Genomic DNA, 17,142 nt, shown 5'->3' with positions numbered 1-17,142 from the left:
CAGTGTTTTCACTGACAAACCTAATTGTATTTTGCAAATATATACATTATAAAAAAAAACATGAAACAATCACTCGATCTGTGTTTTACAAAACCAGCACCTGAAATGTTTACATTTTAAAAATACACTTTTGACCCAGAAGAACTTTCTGGATCTTTCTAGAACTTTACCTGCTGATAGTTATCACCGTTTTACACAAACGTGACAAAATTCATCGTGATCTGTGAAGACGTCGCTGAGATAAACTCACGTGAACTTCGTTCAATGAGGTTTTTCCATGTTCAATTTCATTTGCCGCCAAAATTCGTAATACGGAATTTTACAGTTTTGTCCACTATGACGTCATCGGTGAGTCGATTCTTACCAAAATTGGATGGGAACATACTCGGGTGATTAACTACTAATTATGCAAAATTTAGATTGATCCGTCAAAAACTGCGGACAGGAAGTTTCTTAAAGTAGGTCAAACTTACGCAGACGATAAACCCACGCCTATGGAAACATAACATGAACAAAAAAATTGGTCTCTACTCTCTTTAACCACGATTTTTATCCCACATCGCAGTCACAGTCTGACTGATTTATTTTGTAGTGCCACAAGGGGGAGCCGCATCTTTTTTCCATGTTCAATTTCAATTGCCGCCAAAATTCGTAGTACAGAATTTTACAGTTTTGTCCATTGTAACGTCACCGGTGAGTCGATTCTTACCAAAATTAAATGGGAACATACTCGGGTGATTAACTACTAATCACGAAAAAACTGCGGACAGGAAGTTGCTCAAAGTAGGTCAAACTTACGCAGACGATAAACAAAGATCAAAGTCATAGTTATAGTGCCAAACGTTTGTTCAAACGCGACGTTTCTCTATTTTAGTTAGTCTCCATCTACAGTTTTAACTATTTTCGACAAAATTCAAGGACTTTAGGGCAGAAACGGCTGCTGAATGTGCGTTAACATCAAGTCTTAACGTCGGTATTCTCGGTAAAACAGTCACGTGACTATGATGGACGGAGTCGCCTCATTGGCTCAGAAGTACTTTGGCAGATCATTGTCACGTCACAGTCACTTTCACTTTCCGTCTTCCGACTTCCATCGTCCATCTTCACGTTCATCCCGTCACGTCTCCGATCGCGATTCACGACTTACACGAATCTCTTCACCCTCTAAGTACGTCTAAGTTTTGATTTTTTGCGTCAGTAAAGGTTTTAAAAAAAAAATTAAAATTACATCCATCCTACTTCAGTGATTCCATTTACGTCGGAGGTCGGAAATATCTCCGCGTTCCGGGTTGATCTCCGACTTCCGATTATAACTGGAATGCACTTTCTCAGTAGCAGAAAGCTAGCTAGCTACATGACATCACTCCCTGTTCTGAGCCTCAGCTCTCAGTCTTTTCCAGTGTTTTTGAGAACACGCGTTACGTTTACTTGTAGAGTCCTGATGGCACTGCGTTAGCGGCGCCCGACCGTTTCTCTGCGTTCCCAGAGCTCCTCCCTGCTCCCCCTGCTGGCGTGGAGGCCCCACCGCCGCTGCCGCCGCCATCCAGGCCCAGCGAGCGCCGGTACGCCGCCGAGAGACGGTACAGGACGTCCGGTCGGGGGCCCGGGTGGGCGTCGGCCTTCTGTGTCATGAGCATCTCAAACAGCGTGCTGACCTCAGACAGCAGGGCTCCGCCCAGTGGGCCGTCCTTGTCTGGAGTTTTACCTGGAAGGAGGAGGAGTTTGTGAGAACTAAAACAAGAACTTTTTAAACAGAAAGATGTTTTAAAATCTTTTGTTCAGATTGACCTCAGTGACACAAAGTGACCACACGAGGCAGCACTAGACCAGCAGCTTCTGTGTCCCTGTGAGCTAAAATCACTGATTTTCTCTATGGGCTTTGGTGTGAGAGAGTTTTACTGTTTACGAACTTCAGTTTCCTGTTGGAAAAGTCCGTCAAACAGTGAAATAAATACGTGCAACTTATATTTCTTTGAGGTTTATACCGAAGGTGGAGAAGGACGACGAGTCCAGACAGTCGCGAGGCAGAAGCTCAGTCTCGGGGGACGGTGGTCCAGTGGGGACAAAAACGTTGTCGTGGTAATCGGCGCCGAGCGGCAGCGACAGTCTGGCCATCCAGGACGGGTCAGTGATGTCGGAGAAGACGTCGTCTACAGAGAGAGAAACACAGAAAGACGTCGTTAATTCATCGTTTTTATTTATTGACAAACTATGAAACAGCAAAAACAGAGAGTTTGGGTGTTTTCCACGTTAAATTTCAACGTTATCGATGAGCCGGTTTGTACCAAAATTAAATGTGAACATACTCGGGTGATTAACTAGTAATTATGCAAAATTTGGATCGATCCGTCAAAAGCTGCAGACAGGAAGTTGATCAAAGTAGGTCAAACTTACGCTGACGATAAACCCACGTCTATGAAAACATAACATGAACAAAAAAATTGGTCTCTATTCACTTTAACCACGATTTTTATCCCACATCGCAGTCACAGTCTGACTGATTTATGTTGTAGTGCCACAAGGGGGAGCCGCATCTTTTTTCCACGTGAAATTTCAATTGCCGCCAAAATTCGTAATACGGAATTTTACAGTTTTGTCCATTGTGACGTCACCGGTGAGTCGATTCTTACCAAAATTAGATGGGAACATACTCTGGTGATTAACTACTAATCACGAAAAATTTAGATTGATCCGTCAAAAACTGCGGACAGGAAGTTGCTCAAAGGAGGTCAAACTTACCCTGATGATAAACCCACAGCTATGAAAACATAAATTGGTCTCTATTCGCTTTAACCACGATTTTTATCCCACATCGCAGTCGCAGTCCGACTGATTCCGACACAGATAGACGTCGTAAATTCATATTTCTTATTTATTGACAAATGTGATGCAGCAAAAACAGAGAGTTTGTCTGTGTCTGAGTTCAGAAAAAGCAGGAAATGACACAGCGGGTTTTTCTGTCACTGTAAACGTCGGGTGTGTCTCGGGCGAAAAAGACAGAAAATGAGAGTCAAACAAAGATGATTATACGTCTCGATTCATTCACTGTAAAACATGTCGTCGACTGGAAATCAACACAAACACGTTCGACAGCCAAGTCGTTTTCTCTCCTTTGTTTTTCCTCCTCCTCGTTGTTTCCTGTTTACGTCTTTTTCTTCTTCTTCTTCTTCTTCTCCTGGTAACAGTTTCTCATCCGTCAAAGTCAAAGTTTCATCTGATCTAATTTAGTCTGTGAAACCATGAAAGAAGTGTTTACTTCGACACTTTTCCACAGCGCGGCGGAAACTCAGGATGTGGATGTTTATCAGCGGAAATCACAAAGTCAGACGTTATGTCGGGATTTTTTATGTTTCCTGCTTTAATGTAGGTTTTAAATATAGTTTTTCTTCAGTGGTTTATATATATAGATATATATATAAATATATATAGATATATATATATGGTTTTCGCTTCAAAGATGTTTTCAATTGAGTTTCTTATACAATTGTTTGTTGTTTGTTTTGTCTCTGTTGGCTTTCTGTACAAATACTTTAGTTGAAATTGTTTACTTTTTGTCTTTTTTGTTGATTTAAAGAGAATTTTTGAAGTATATATATATTTTTAAGTGTTTGTTTTGTCTCAATTGGTTTGTTTTTATGACTTTTTCAGCTTTAAAGTACAGTTATTGTCATACTTTTATGTTTTGATTGGTTTCACGTGCAACTACGTTTGTTTAAAACTGTAGTGTTTTAAATATTATAAACAGATTATTCATTTGTTTTAAATACAAACACATTTATTTGAAAGTTAATCAAATAATATTTAGATTTGTATGTGTTTTACACACACATATATATATATATCTTGTTTTTATATGTGTATTGTTATATTCTGTTTCCTTGTATGTTTAAAATGTTAAAAATGACCCTGAAATTGTTTGCTGCTTCACAACAGGTGGAGGTTGATTGGTTGATTGTTGTGATTGACGGCACCTGCGTGAAGTGGGCGTGGCCTAAGTTATATAGGTCATATATATAGGTAAAACAGACCAAGACCTCGAGACAAAACCAGCTCCTGAAACGTGTACATTTAAAATCCACAGTGTTGAATTTCACCTGCTTATAAATATCACTATTTTACATAAAAGTGACAAAATTCATCCCGATCTGTGAAGACGTCGCTGATTTAAACTCACGTGAACTCGTTCAATGAGGTTTTTCCACGTTAAATGTAAATCCGTACTACGTAATTTTACATTTATGTCTGCTGTGGCGTCATCAGTGGGTGGATTCTTACCAAAATTGAATGGGAACATACTCGGGTGATCGACTACGCAACGTGAAAAATTTTGATCGATGCGTCAAAAACTGCAGACAGGAAGTTGCTCGAAGAAGGTCAAACTTATGCTGACGATAAACCCACGACTATGAAAACATGGCCTCTGCTCGCTTGAGATTGGAATGAAACGATTTTTATCAACTACGCATCATGAAATATTCACATTGATCCGTTTAAAACTGTAGACAAACGTAACTTTATTGACAAAGACACGTTTCTGTCGTCTCTCGCTGTCATTTATCAATAAAAACTTGAACGCAGTGAAGACAAAAATCTGGGTTTGACTCTCAGCTGAGACTCATCAGCTGCTGACGACGTCTGTGGTCGGCTTCATCTAAACCACAACCAGATGCGGGGAATTAACACACACACACACACACACACACACACACACACACACACACACACACACAGACACACACTCAGTGTGGCACAGACCGCCCTCAGAGCCTCTCCTCCCTTTGTTTTGACAGTATTTCATCACAGATTCTCTAAAAACCTCACAAATCCTTTTTAAATTAGTGAAGTTTCAGCAGATTCTTCTGCGATAAAACAGTCTGCTGATGCTGCTGCTGATGCTAATCGAGGAAATAAACTGTCAGATTCACCGATAACGACGATGATCCTTACGCTCTTGGGAGAAAAACAGTATTTTTTCGACTATAAACACAAAAGAATGGATCTTTTTTTAGATCTAAACACTTAAAAATAAAGAATAAGAGGCAATAACATTGAATATTAAAGGAGAAAAATATACATGTAGCAATAAAACTGTATAAATCAAGAGTGTAAAAATGAATTTAACGTAAATATAAGTTGATCTCACCCGAATTATGTGAATACGATATCGCGAACGTATTATTTCAACGTTACGATGTAACGTCGAGAACAGTTTCTTGGACAGAAAAAGCAAGAGGGCGTGGCCAAAACTGAGTCGGATTATCTCGGCAACTTCCGTCGGTTGCGCTTTACTTTGAACGCACGTTGGCTCGAGCGTTAGCCTCAGGCGCGCGTTTGTAAATTTGAGCTACGTTAGCTAGTAAACGCAAGCGATTACGCGAGTGATCGTAAAAAAAGAAATTGACGAAAATCACGTATAACATCGTGAGCTAGATTTGCTGAAAAGAGCCAGTGTGTGAGAATGAGTGACACCTAGTGGTGAGAGTGCACAGCGCAACAAAAACGTCAGGGGAAGTTCGTTCAATGAGGTTTTTCCACGTTAAATGTAAATCCGTACTACGTAATCTCCAGTTTTGTCCACTGTGACGTCATCGGTTAGCGGATTCGTACCAAAATTGAATGGGAACATACTCGGGTGATCGACTACGCATCCCGAAAAATTTAGATTGATCCGTCAAAAAATGCAGACAGGAAGTTGCTCAAAGTGGGTCAAACATACGCTGACGACAAACCCGAGCCTAAAAATATTCATTTTTTTGGTAATTAAAGCATCGTGAAAGTTACACACTGGACCTTTAAGATAAGAATCTGACACACACACACACACACACACACACACACACATCATATCACGTTCACAGCTGAACAAAGGCAGCAGGTTTGTGTCTGATGCGTGATTCACCGTGACGGCGTCGAACAAAACGGACGAGTCACGGGTCAGAAAAATCCAAAAGAAGGAAAGGAATGTGTTGATCAAAGCTACACACACACACACACACACACACACACACACACACACACACACAGGTGTGCGCTCAGCCTTCAGGGCAGAAGGTGAGTCAAAGCATCATCACACCATCAAATAAAGAAGAAAACTCACACTCTCCCTCTCTCTCTCTTTCTCACACTATAAAGTGAAGCTCGCTCGGCCGTCGTCAGGTGGTAACCCCCTCTGTTCACCCCCGGGCTCCGACAACCACAATACCAGGAAGACACACACACACACACAAACACTGTACACACACACACTCTGAGTCTGGCCTACATTCCACGCTGGAATTCCCAGCGACACAATGACATTGTTTTTGTCGTTCACAAAAATATCTGCTCCGTATGAGCTGATTTAAAGTCATTATTATTGTAATAAAAACACTTTTTAAAAAAATCTGAGATGCTTTAAAAACACGTTCACGTCTTTATTTCACCGTTAGACGATGTTTTTCAACAGGAAACACAAAAGTTTCGCAAACACACACCAAACCCCATAGAGAAAATCAGTGATTTTAGCTCACGGGGGACACAGGTGCTGCCTCGTGTGGTCACTTTGTGTCACTGAGGTTAATCGTAACGAAGGATTTCAAAAGCGGAATTCATAAAAATAGGACGTTTGAACTTGTGCGATGTGACGTTAAATAGACGTAAAATCACTGGTTTTCTCTACGGGCTTTGGTGTGGGGGAGTGAACGCGCTGCGAACTTCACTTTCCTGTAGGAAAAGTCTCTCCGACAGTGAAATAAACCGATAAAAACATACTCAAAACTTTAAATAATGTACATTTTCTTGTGAGTCAAGTTTCTCTTGATGTTTTTGACCGACTTTGATCTATTTTAGACAAACACAAACACAAACAGGGAAGTAAACGCCGGCGTCAGTGAGTTTAACGTCGACCTCCGATTCATCAGGATAAAAGGGTTTGACCTTTGAACCCCAGCAGAATATATATATACACACACACACACACACACACACACACACTGTCAAAGGTAGAAACAACAGGACAAAAGCAGGAAATAACACAGGTTTTCACTCCCACGTCCACTTTACTTTAACTCTTTATGTTTATGATGAGTTTGTGTTCAAAGACAAAGAAAGAAAAGGTTTATTAATGTAATTTATGTAAATTATGGACATGTTAACGGCTTTAGATCAAAGATAAGATAAAGATATTTTATTCAGTGATTTGTGTGTTTAACTTTTATCGTTGTTTTTATCTCACAGATTATTATTTTTGAACTTTTGTTCTTGCTTGTCCTGAGTAAAAGGTTCAGTGTGTGTGTGTGTGTGTGTGTGTGTGTGTGTACGGAGGACCAAAACAATGTGGAAAAACCACAGGAAGTGAGGACATTTTGTGAAAGTGAGGACATTTTTGCTGCTCCTCGCATCGTGTCACGCCTTAAAAAGGCTGTTAAGACTTAGCTGAACCTATGAATTAATTGTTTATTTATTTTACTTAATTAATTAATTTATTTATTTATTTATTAATTCATTCATCATTTAATTTATTAATGGATGGATGGATAAATTAATTATTTAATATATTCTTTTAATATTTTATTAATTTTTTTTATTTTTATATTTTATTAATTAATTAATTAATTAATTAAGGTGTTTTAAATGTTTAAAAAATATACATTTAATTAATTAATTAATTCATTCATTAATCAATTAATTAATTAATTAATTAATTGTTTAAAAAATATACATTTAATTAATTAATTAATTAATTAATTAATTAATTAATGATTCCCCAGTTTGGTTAGTTGTTAATAAAAAGTCAAAAGTTTGACATTATTTCTCAAAATCAGTGACTGAAAAAGGAAAAGGCTGAAACGTTGTGTGTGTGTGTGTGTGTGTACCAGGGTTGTTGAACAGGTTGTTAAGCCCCTCCTCCAGCTGTGGGTCTATAGGTGAGTCTCTTCCTGGTTCCCAGTCCATGTCCCCGGCTTCACTCTCTCCGTGTCCACTGTCTTTGGTGCTCAGCCAATCAGAGCAGTCCTGACCTCCATATCTGTGCACACACACACATCATCACATTACACATTATCCTTATATGAAAAACATCGCTGCTTTCAACTAACGAATAAGGACACGAACAATCACGTTATTAATCCCTGAAGGTAAATTGGCTGCAGTTCATTTAATCCACCAAAGATTGAAATAACACAGAGAAATGATGATTATATTCTACATAAAAATGAGTCGTGAAGATAATTCAGTTCAGTAAAACAACTTCAGATGATTTAACGGTGAAGAATATCAACGCAGGGTTTTGTGTAATCACAGGAAACTGTTTAAAAATATAATTACCAAACATAAAATTGATTTATTGTGAGTTTTTAACACAAACACAAAGGAGCCTTTAAAATAAGGCCATAAATCACTGTGTGTGTGTGTGTGTGTGTGGACAGGCTCAGACAGGAAGTCTTCTTCAGTCACTCTGGAGTCACTTTCAGATCAAAATCTGATCTGAGATGAAATCACGCTTCAGTTTTTCACCTCAGGTTTAAACATGTTTTCATTTTATGATGTGTTTCCCCTTCCGTACAACTCAACAGATCAGTGTTAGTGACGTCATTCATCAAATATTTAAGGTCAAATTAAGGAAAACGAACATTTAAAGGTTTTTAATGTTGTTGTGAGAACATTACGGTGTGTTTTTAATGGAAAACGAGACGTTTTAGACAATTTGAGACATTTTAAATATCAAATCAAGATAATTCTGGGGATTGTTTTGGATTCATTCTTTAGTTTTAATTTAAAAATCTGTCTTTTTTTAAATAAAAGGAATCATGTGTAAAACATTCACATATGTAAAGCAGTAATTATATAATAAAGGGGAAGTTCAAACATTGTTTACTTAAACCGTAAACGTGCGTAATTGTGCAGATGTATTGTGACGTGAGCGGCTTTCCGTACGTCTCTGTGCAAAAGGTCTTTAAAAATAATCCCGATTGTTTTTGTTCTTACAAAGCGATAATAATTCACACTACTGTGTGTGTGTGTGTGTGTGTGTGTGTGTGTGTGTGTCTGCGTGCGTGTGTGTGTGTGTGTGTGTTTGTGTGTGTGTGAGCCACAGGAAGCAGCTACATCAGCGCCGCTGTGGCGATGAGATTAGATCTGTCATCGCCTTAAAACACACACACACACACACACACACACAGTTTCAACAATTATTCTACACACACACACACACACACAAACAAATCCTAATCCCTAATCCTTAACCTAAACACAATTTAAATCTTAGTCTGTAACTTTTACCTCAGTTCCTCCGAAAACCATCAGGTTCTGGTCTCATTAGGACCAGGTTTTGGTCTCCATGAGGACTTACACTGGTCCTGACATGGTGTCAAACACAAGCACACACACACACACACACACACACACAGACAGACACACACAGTGTCTTCCTGTTTGTGAGCTTCTGTTATTTCAGTCGCTCACAAACTCGCAGGAAGACGTTCGTCACGAGCGACTTCTGTCTTTCATCGCGTTCACGACGAGCGATTAACGCAACCGTTCTGAGCGATTTTTTAGAAAAGACAAAGAAATCTCAGCGCAACACACACACACACACACACACACACACAGAAAAAAACACTAGTGTGAATTATTATCACTTTGTCAGAACAAAAACAATCAGGATTACTTTTAAAGACCTTTCCAGGAGATGTATGGAAAGCCACTCGTGTCATAATTTGTCTGCTGTTTTCAAGGCATTTATTTATTTATTTATTTATTTATTTATTTATTTATTTATTTATTCATTCATTCATTCATTCATTTATTAAGTATTTATACCTAAGAATGTGTTAGATTTACACACACAGACTATTATTTAAGCTTATTTCTGGTCATTAAAGCTGAAAAAGGCAGATATTGTTTCTTAAAAATCGATTTTCTTGTGGAAAACTTTCTATAAAACATAACTGAGGTGGTTTTTAACCTAACATCATCCCTTTAAATGTGATTTTTAAAGAAGTTGTATTTTATTTGGATTTCTATATTAAATACGTCAATTACAGCAGTTAAAAGGTGCTGGAAAAGTGTGCAAATGGACCATGAAAGTGCTCGAGTTTGACCTTAAAATGTGTCGTAAACTTCCAGTGTCATAAAATCAACCAGTTGAGTGAGTTTGTCTTTGAAATGGAAAGTTGTGGGTTTGATTCCCGCCTCTGCCAAAGTGTCCTTGAAATGAGTCGATGAGATGAGACAATAAAAGAAGAAGAAGAAGAGGAGGAGGAGGACGATCAAAGAGCAGCAGAAACATCTGTGATCTGTTATTAAAGAGAAAACCAGGGCATTCCCCCTTTAATGTGACGCAGCCGAGCGAATCTCAGCGTGAAGATCAGCTGCTGCAGGTGTTTCCAGATGTTTAACTCCTCGCTGCCTGAGCTACACTGTAAAAAAAAGTCACTTTAGAAGGAGTAAAATAAGGAAAATAACTTTTGTTTCTGGGAAAGTTTGGTGGTTTTCAAGTTCTAAGGTGCTGGAAAAGTGTAGAAATGGACCTTGAAAGTGCTTGATTTTGACAATTTTAGAAAATTGTCTATGAACCCTGACACCCCCGAGTTTACCCAGAAATAAACTGAAGTGTAAGAAACTAAAAAATAAACTCAGTTTTCAATGATTTCTTTTGTTATATGGGGGAAAAGAAATGTAATACATTCACATTCAAGAAGCTGAAAAATCAGAGAAACTAGTTTTTTATTATTGGGAGAGAAAAAAAAGATCTTCACGAGTGAGGGAAGAACGGATCGGTCGATCTGCCTCCCTGGTTAGGAGGCCTTCCTGGTAAGGTTGCCTTCCTGGTCCTGGTTAAGATGCCTCCCTGGTTAAGATGCCTTCCTGGTTAGGTTGCCTTCCTGGTTAAGATGCCTCCCTGGTTAGGAGGCCTTCCTGGTTAGGTTGCCTCCCTGGTTAGGATGCCTTTCTGGTTAGGAGACCTTCCTGGTTAGAAGGCCTCCCTGGTTAAGATGCCTCCCTGGCTAGGAGGCCTTCTTGGTTAGGAGACCTTCCTGGTTAGGAGACCTTCCTGGTTAAGATGCCTCCCTGGTTAGGATGCCTCCCTGGTTGGGGGGTGGTCTGGGTACATCCCACTGGGAGGAGGAGGCCCTGGAAAAGACGCAGGAATTGCTGTAGAGACGATGTCCCTCAGGAATCCTTGGGAGATATGGACGAAGTCTGGGCTTCTCTGCTCAAGCTGCTACCCATCTTTAGATCTAGCTGACTCTTGGGACATTGGTAGGGTACGAGTTTTCTAATTGAAGATGGCAGTGTTCGGACCTGCAAGGGTTAGACCTCAAGCCCCTAACCCTAGGAGGGTTAGACCTCAAAACCATTAGACCTCGAAGTTCACGGAGTTCCGGAGGGAAGTCGGGGGTAAAACCGATACGCAAAGGAGCAAAGATCGGCGACGTTAGCAACACCAGTCAAAGAGTACGATGTGAACGACTTACGATTTACTGTGAAACAAATACAACACGAGTGAAATTAGCGGGAATATCGATGGTAGCAGATAATCTTGGAATCCTATACAGATGAAAAAAACAAGCTATGGACAGAGCCCACTCACAACCCTCCGCACTCGTGAAATTAGCCTGTTGAAGCTCCTCCCCTTCCCGCCCCCGTTCCTCTGGATCGTTGAGTTAAAGTTCCTGTTCAGCTCCACCAGATGCTTCGTCAGCTTCTGCTCCATCTGCGTCCTCTCCGACTCCGACTCCGAGTCTGCGGCGACCTCCTCCTCCTCCCGTTTTTGCGCCCCTCCGTCCCTGGTTTTCCTTCCCGGCGAGTCTCCCGCGCTGTGGACGCTCTCCTGCTTCTGCTGCTGCTGCTGCAGCTGTTTGTGGGCGTCGCTCAGCTGCCGCCGGAGGTCGGCGTTGACCGACGCCTCGCGGCTCAGTCTGGCGTCAAAGGTCTGCTGGGCGTCCTTCATCTGGCCAAGCAGCTGCTGCTCGCGTCGCTCCGCCTCCCGCTCCGTCTTGCTCTGCGTCTTGTACGCCTTGTTCAGCTGACACTTGAAGTCCATGCTCATCTTCTTGTGGACGTAGAGGCTCTCGGCGTTCCTCCTGCGGATGTCCTGCGACTCCTGGAGCCTCTCCTTGAGTTCGGCGATCTCGTCCCTGAGCCGGGCGACGGTGGGCGGGTCCTCCTCGCGTTTGCCGTGCAGCAGGTTGAGGACGGCGCCCAGGGTCTCGATGTTGGCCTTCAAGCACGCTCGCACCGACGCGTTGCGCTCCATCAGAATCTGCATCTTGGTCGACTCCAGGTTGTGCTCGATGTTGGTCTTGAAGTCCTGGATGTAGTCCTGGACGCGAGCGGCCAGACACGTGTCGTATTTGCGGTCGCTCTTCTTCTTGGGCGGGCGACTCCGCCCCCGGTTTGCCGTCTCGCTGAAATACCAAAACACGGAGCGCATGTTGTCGAGCTTCGCACCATCACTATGACAACGCTACGTTAAAGCACTCTATATACGCGCGGCGACGCGTAGCTTCCGACGTTTGGTTTGTGAGCGTCGACTCGCTTCAGCCTCTTTGCTGTCTTTGATCTGTGCACACGGACACATCAAAGGCAGATGACAGATGAACTTCTTATTTACACAGAGTTTTTCAAACTTCACTAACTGGTGTGAATCAACAGGCAAATAAAAATTATTTCCCATAAACAAAGCTTATCTTACTTTCCCTGTCAAGTACGGTGCATTCCAGTTGAAGTCGGAAGTCGGATAATCCATATTTCCAACTTGGGAGCAACCTTAACCGACCCCAACATGGGGATTCCAAGATGGCCGCCACCAAAGAAACACGGCTACTTCTACCATTTACTGCACTTCTGTCAGTAAATCAGCCGTAAACGTAAAAGTTACGTTTCATTTTTAATCGTGGAGATGATGCTACACTAAAGGGAGAAGAAAGAAGCAGAAGAAGAAGAAGAACTTCCAATTCCGACCTCCAGAGGGACAGTGAGGATACTGGACACAGGATGTTGAAGTTGGAGCTGCAGGGCAGAAGGAACAGAAGGAGGAAGACCACAGAGAAGAGAAGGTTCACGGACCCCAGGAAGCTTTATTTCAGCATCGAGGTACTCGGGGTCACCAGCAGGAGGCTCCACAAGCAAAGAGAGGTTAAGGCTGCAGCTCTTGTTTGCGGACGTTTTGCTCACAGATCCAAAGACCTTCCTGTTCTTCAGCAGCTTCCACTTCCTGCTCAGCTCTAAGTCGTATTTCTTCTCCAGACCCTGAAACGACACCAGGGCGCCACACTCCTGGAAGAACCCCGCGGTTGACGACCACGCCGCAGGCCGTGCAGCCCTGAGCCCCCGTCGTCCACCTCTGTGTGAGGCTCGCCGAGGCTCATGGGAAATCTGTCGCCGCTGGCGTCCTCCGACTGCAGCAGCTCCACAAGCTTCTCTCCCTGGACTGAGTCTGAGTGACAGATGTTGATGAAAACCTCGTGTCTGGATCAGAGTTCGTCTTCACACAAACTCCAGGCTGTGGGCGTATCATCAGTTTGGCGTCTGGCGTTTTTCCCGGCGTCTGCAGCAGCTCGTTCTACTGCTGCGACGCCATTTTTTTTATTAATTATTTATTAATTATTTATTAATTATTTACATTTCCTGCAAAGAAATGCAGCGTGAGTGAACCGTCAGTGACATCAGGACGTCGTATTTTGTCGTGTGATCTACGACAGATCAAAGGCAGATAAGAATTCTAGTATCTGTAAAAAAAAAATTCATTGTTTTCCTTCTTCATTAGATCTTTGCCAGAAAACACAGATGAGAACAGAAGGCAAAGAAGAGCCTGACTGCCAAATAGTGAGCTATTTATATATCACCTCAGACTGACTGCCAATTGATAAGCTGTTGTATTCGCATACTCTTCAATAAATCCAGCAACAGATTGACTGCCAGATAATGAGCTATGTTCTTTATATACAGCAACAGATTGGCAGCCAAATAATGAGCTATTCTATATCCACAAATGGATTGCCTGCCAAATGATGAGCTATTTACACCAAGACTGACTGCCAAATAATGAGTTTTCTTTATATCCAGCAACACATTGGCAGCCAAATAATGAGCTATTCTATATATCCACCAATGGATTGCCTGCCAAATAATGAGCTATTCTATATATCTGCCAATGGATTGACTGCCAAATAGTGGGCTATTCTATATCCACCAATGGATTGACTGCTAAATAATGAGCTATTCTATATCCTACCAATGGATTGATTGCCAAATAATGAGCTATTCTCTATATCAAGACTTACTGTCAAATAATGAGCTATTTTCATTATATCCAGCAACAGATTGACTCCCAAATAATTAGCTAATTTCTATACCATCAGACTGAATGCCAAATAATGAGCTGTTCTAAACATTCACAAACAGACCGAGTTTGTGACATATTCTCTTTACATCCAGCAACAGATTGGCTGCCAAATAGTGAGCTGTTCTATACATTCACAAACAAACAGACTGACTGGTCAGTTGGTGAAACAAAGGACAACATGGGGACAACAAGTGAGGGACATTTAGAGTTTTATTCGTGTCACAGTTGATCAGCTGATGTTGGAGAAGGTTCTGGGATGTTGGTGGAGAACGTGTCCGGCGTCCTGTTGAACTTCTCTTTGACTCGGACCTGCAGCAGCGTTTGCTGAATGACTCCGATCCTCACGTCCATGTCCGCGATCTCCTGCTTCAGCTTCTTCAGACTCTGCTTGATGTTCTCCACCGGCGCTCCGTCCGACATGCTGCTCACCTTCACCTCCATCTCCTGCTTGGCGCTGCCCATCTTGTGGTTCATGTCGGCGAGGAGCCGGGTCTTCCCGTCCACCCGGGCGCTGGCCTGCTGCAGCTGCTCCGTGACCTGGCCGAGTTTGACGCGAGTGCGGTGGAAGTCGTGGATCTGCTGCTCCAGCTGCTGGTTGATGTGCTTCTCCCTGCTGATCACCTTCTCCTGGGTCCTGTCGATGTTCTCCGCCAGTTTGCCCAGGCCGCCGCGGAAGTCCTCGAACGACGACCTGATCTCGTCGCGGTACTGGTGCATCCGCTCCATGTGGATCCTCCAGTCCTTGTTTTGCTTGCGGACGCTGACCTGGAGCTGAGGCAGCACTCGCTCCACCTCCTGGTACCAGTCGTCTGCGTTGGCCGTGGCCTCCAGGACCTTGTCCGGTCTGAAGGACGGTTCGGATTCGCCGTTCGCCGACCAGAACTTCAGACCTGACCAGTTCTCCTCCTCCTCCTCATCATCATCATCATCATCATCATCTGACCTTCTGATCATTTCCTCCTCACTGTGGTTGAGTCTGAGCTCGGCATCCTTCACCGTCTGAGACGGACTGGAGATCAAACGCCGTCTGGACATGACCTTCTTCTTCTCGATCTTCACGATCTTCTCGTTCTTCTCGTTCTTCTCGATCTTCTCGTTCTTCTCGTTATTCTCGATCTTCTTGTTATTCTCGATCTTCTCGTTCTTCACGTTCTTCTCGTTCTGCTTGTTCTTCTCGATCTTCTCATTATTCTCGATCTTCTTGTTATTCTCGTTCTTCAAGTTCTTCACGTTCTTCACGTTCTTCTCGTTCTTCTCGATCTTCTGGTTCTACTTGTTCTTCTCGTTCTTCTTGTTCTTCTTCACTTTTCAGTAAGAACTTTAAAAGTCTGAGAAGCTTCAAAGGAGCCACGACACGGATCAAAGTCCACATGAGAAACCTGGTTTCTACCGTAACCAAAGTCACGTTATTATTATTATTTTTATATAAACGTCCGCAGACAGGAAACATGTGTGGCTTTAATGTCAATCATGAGGTTTTTCAAAATAGGAGGAGGAGGAAGAGGAGGAAGACGAGGAGGAAGAGGAGGAGGAGGAGGAGGACTAACCTGTTCCGATGAGAGTATTTGTTTCCTCTGAAGTTCGGCCTCGGCTGAAGTTGACCCTGACGCAGGAGTGAGAGGAGCTGAGAGATCTGCTGCAGAGAAGAAGAAGAAGAAGAAGTTAATAATAATCTTCATAGTTTCAGATTATAATCCCTCAGATTCTCCTCTTCACGTGAGAACCTAACGTTCTTTCAAGACACAAATGTTCCTCATATTTAAAGCTCATTATTAGACACTGAAATAAAGGACAGTTCAAGGAACAGAAGCAGGTTCAATAGTCACCAAGTGACTCTAATCTACTGGGATTATTTATCTATAACACGTAATCTCCTCTGGAGTTTACAGAAAATGGTCCAGTTTTGAAGAACCTGAAGATCATCTCCGATCTCCTTGTGGTCGTTTTGTCCTACTGCGACTAAATCAACGTTCTCCTTGAAGGAGAATAAAGATCTGAAGTGAAGATTATCCTCTAATCCTGGAGTTTCTTCCTGGTTTTTAAAGCTCTTAAAGGTCGTGACCTTCAGATTTTAAGGTCCTTCTTGAGCAGAGGCAGCGTTTGGGTTCTGTGGTCCATGTTTTTCATGAAGAACCTTCATGTTCTTTCAAAAACAAGCTTAAAATTGACTATTTTTTAGACAGAAATGTAGATTTTTATTATTCTGAGAAGATAATCTGGAATTATTGATCGTTAATGAGGGAAAAAGACGCTAACGCTGTTGTTGGAGAAGAAAAAGTGACACTTTCTCTAACTGTGTGTGTGTGTGTGTGTGTGTGTGTGTGTGTGTGTGTGTGTGTGTGTGTGTGTTTCTGCTGACAGCTGCTGTGTTATACAGCGGATACACACACCTCAGTGTGTGTGTGTGTGTGTGTGTTGTGCAGGAAATGGCCTCGACGTAAAAGCCTATTCTTCTCCGCCTCGTTTCCTTCCAGGATGGACTCTGAAATGTGGACCAGGCCTGTGTGTGTGTGTGAGGTGGAGGTGAACACACACACACACACACACACACACACACACACACACACACACACACACACACACACAGAAGGCCTCTTCCTCTGCTTTCTCTCGGGAGGAGAGAGAGAGAGAAACTTGTGAAGTCAGTGTTGCAGGAGAAGAGGAGGATGCTGGGTAAAAAAAAAAGTCCTCTTCCTGTCTTTAATGTGAGGGAGTCTCTCAGACCTGGTCTGGTTCTTTGTTCGTCTGCAGGGCGTCGACACGTGTCGTCAGTGAGGTCGTCATGACGACGAGTCATTATTATTATTATTAGT

General features: G+C 42.3%; 1 protein-coding gene across 1 annotated transcript in view; it reads right to left on the bottom strand.

Annotated features, from left to right (window-relative positions):
* Window positions 1-1,424: 1,424 nt before the first annotated feature.
* pcdh12 (protocadherin 12) overlaps window positions 1,425-17,142 on the bottom strand; it is a gene marked incomplete at both ends in the record, with an annotated part of 22,139 nt that continues 6,421 nt past the window's right edge. Inside the window, 4 exons of the mRNA XM_083906112.1 lie at window positions 1,425-1,705; window positions 1,986-2,150; window positions 7,854-8,005; window positions 15,877-15,965. Coding sequence (XP_083762238.1) covers window positions 1,425-1,705; window positions 1,986-2,150; window positions 7,854-8,005; window positions 15,877-15,965 — 687 coding nt within the window. The remainder of the gene's footprint in view (window positions 1,706-1,985; window positions 2,151-7,853; window positions 8,006-15,876; window positions 15,966-17,142) is intronic.

Source organism: Microchirus variegatus (genome assembly GCF_963457635.1).
Source record: "Microchirus variegatus genome assembly, chromosome: 19".
In the NCBI taxonomy this organism is placed as follows: domain Eukaryota; kingdom Metazoa; phylum Chordata; class Actinopteri; order Pleuronectiformes; family Soleidae; genus Microchirus; species Microchirus variegatus.
Note: the sequence above shows the minus strand (reverse complement) of the source record. Positions and strands in the feature narration are given on the sequence as shown.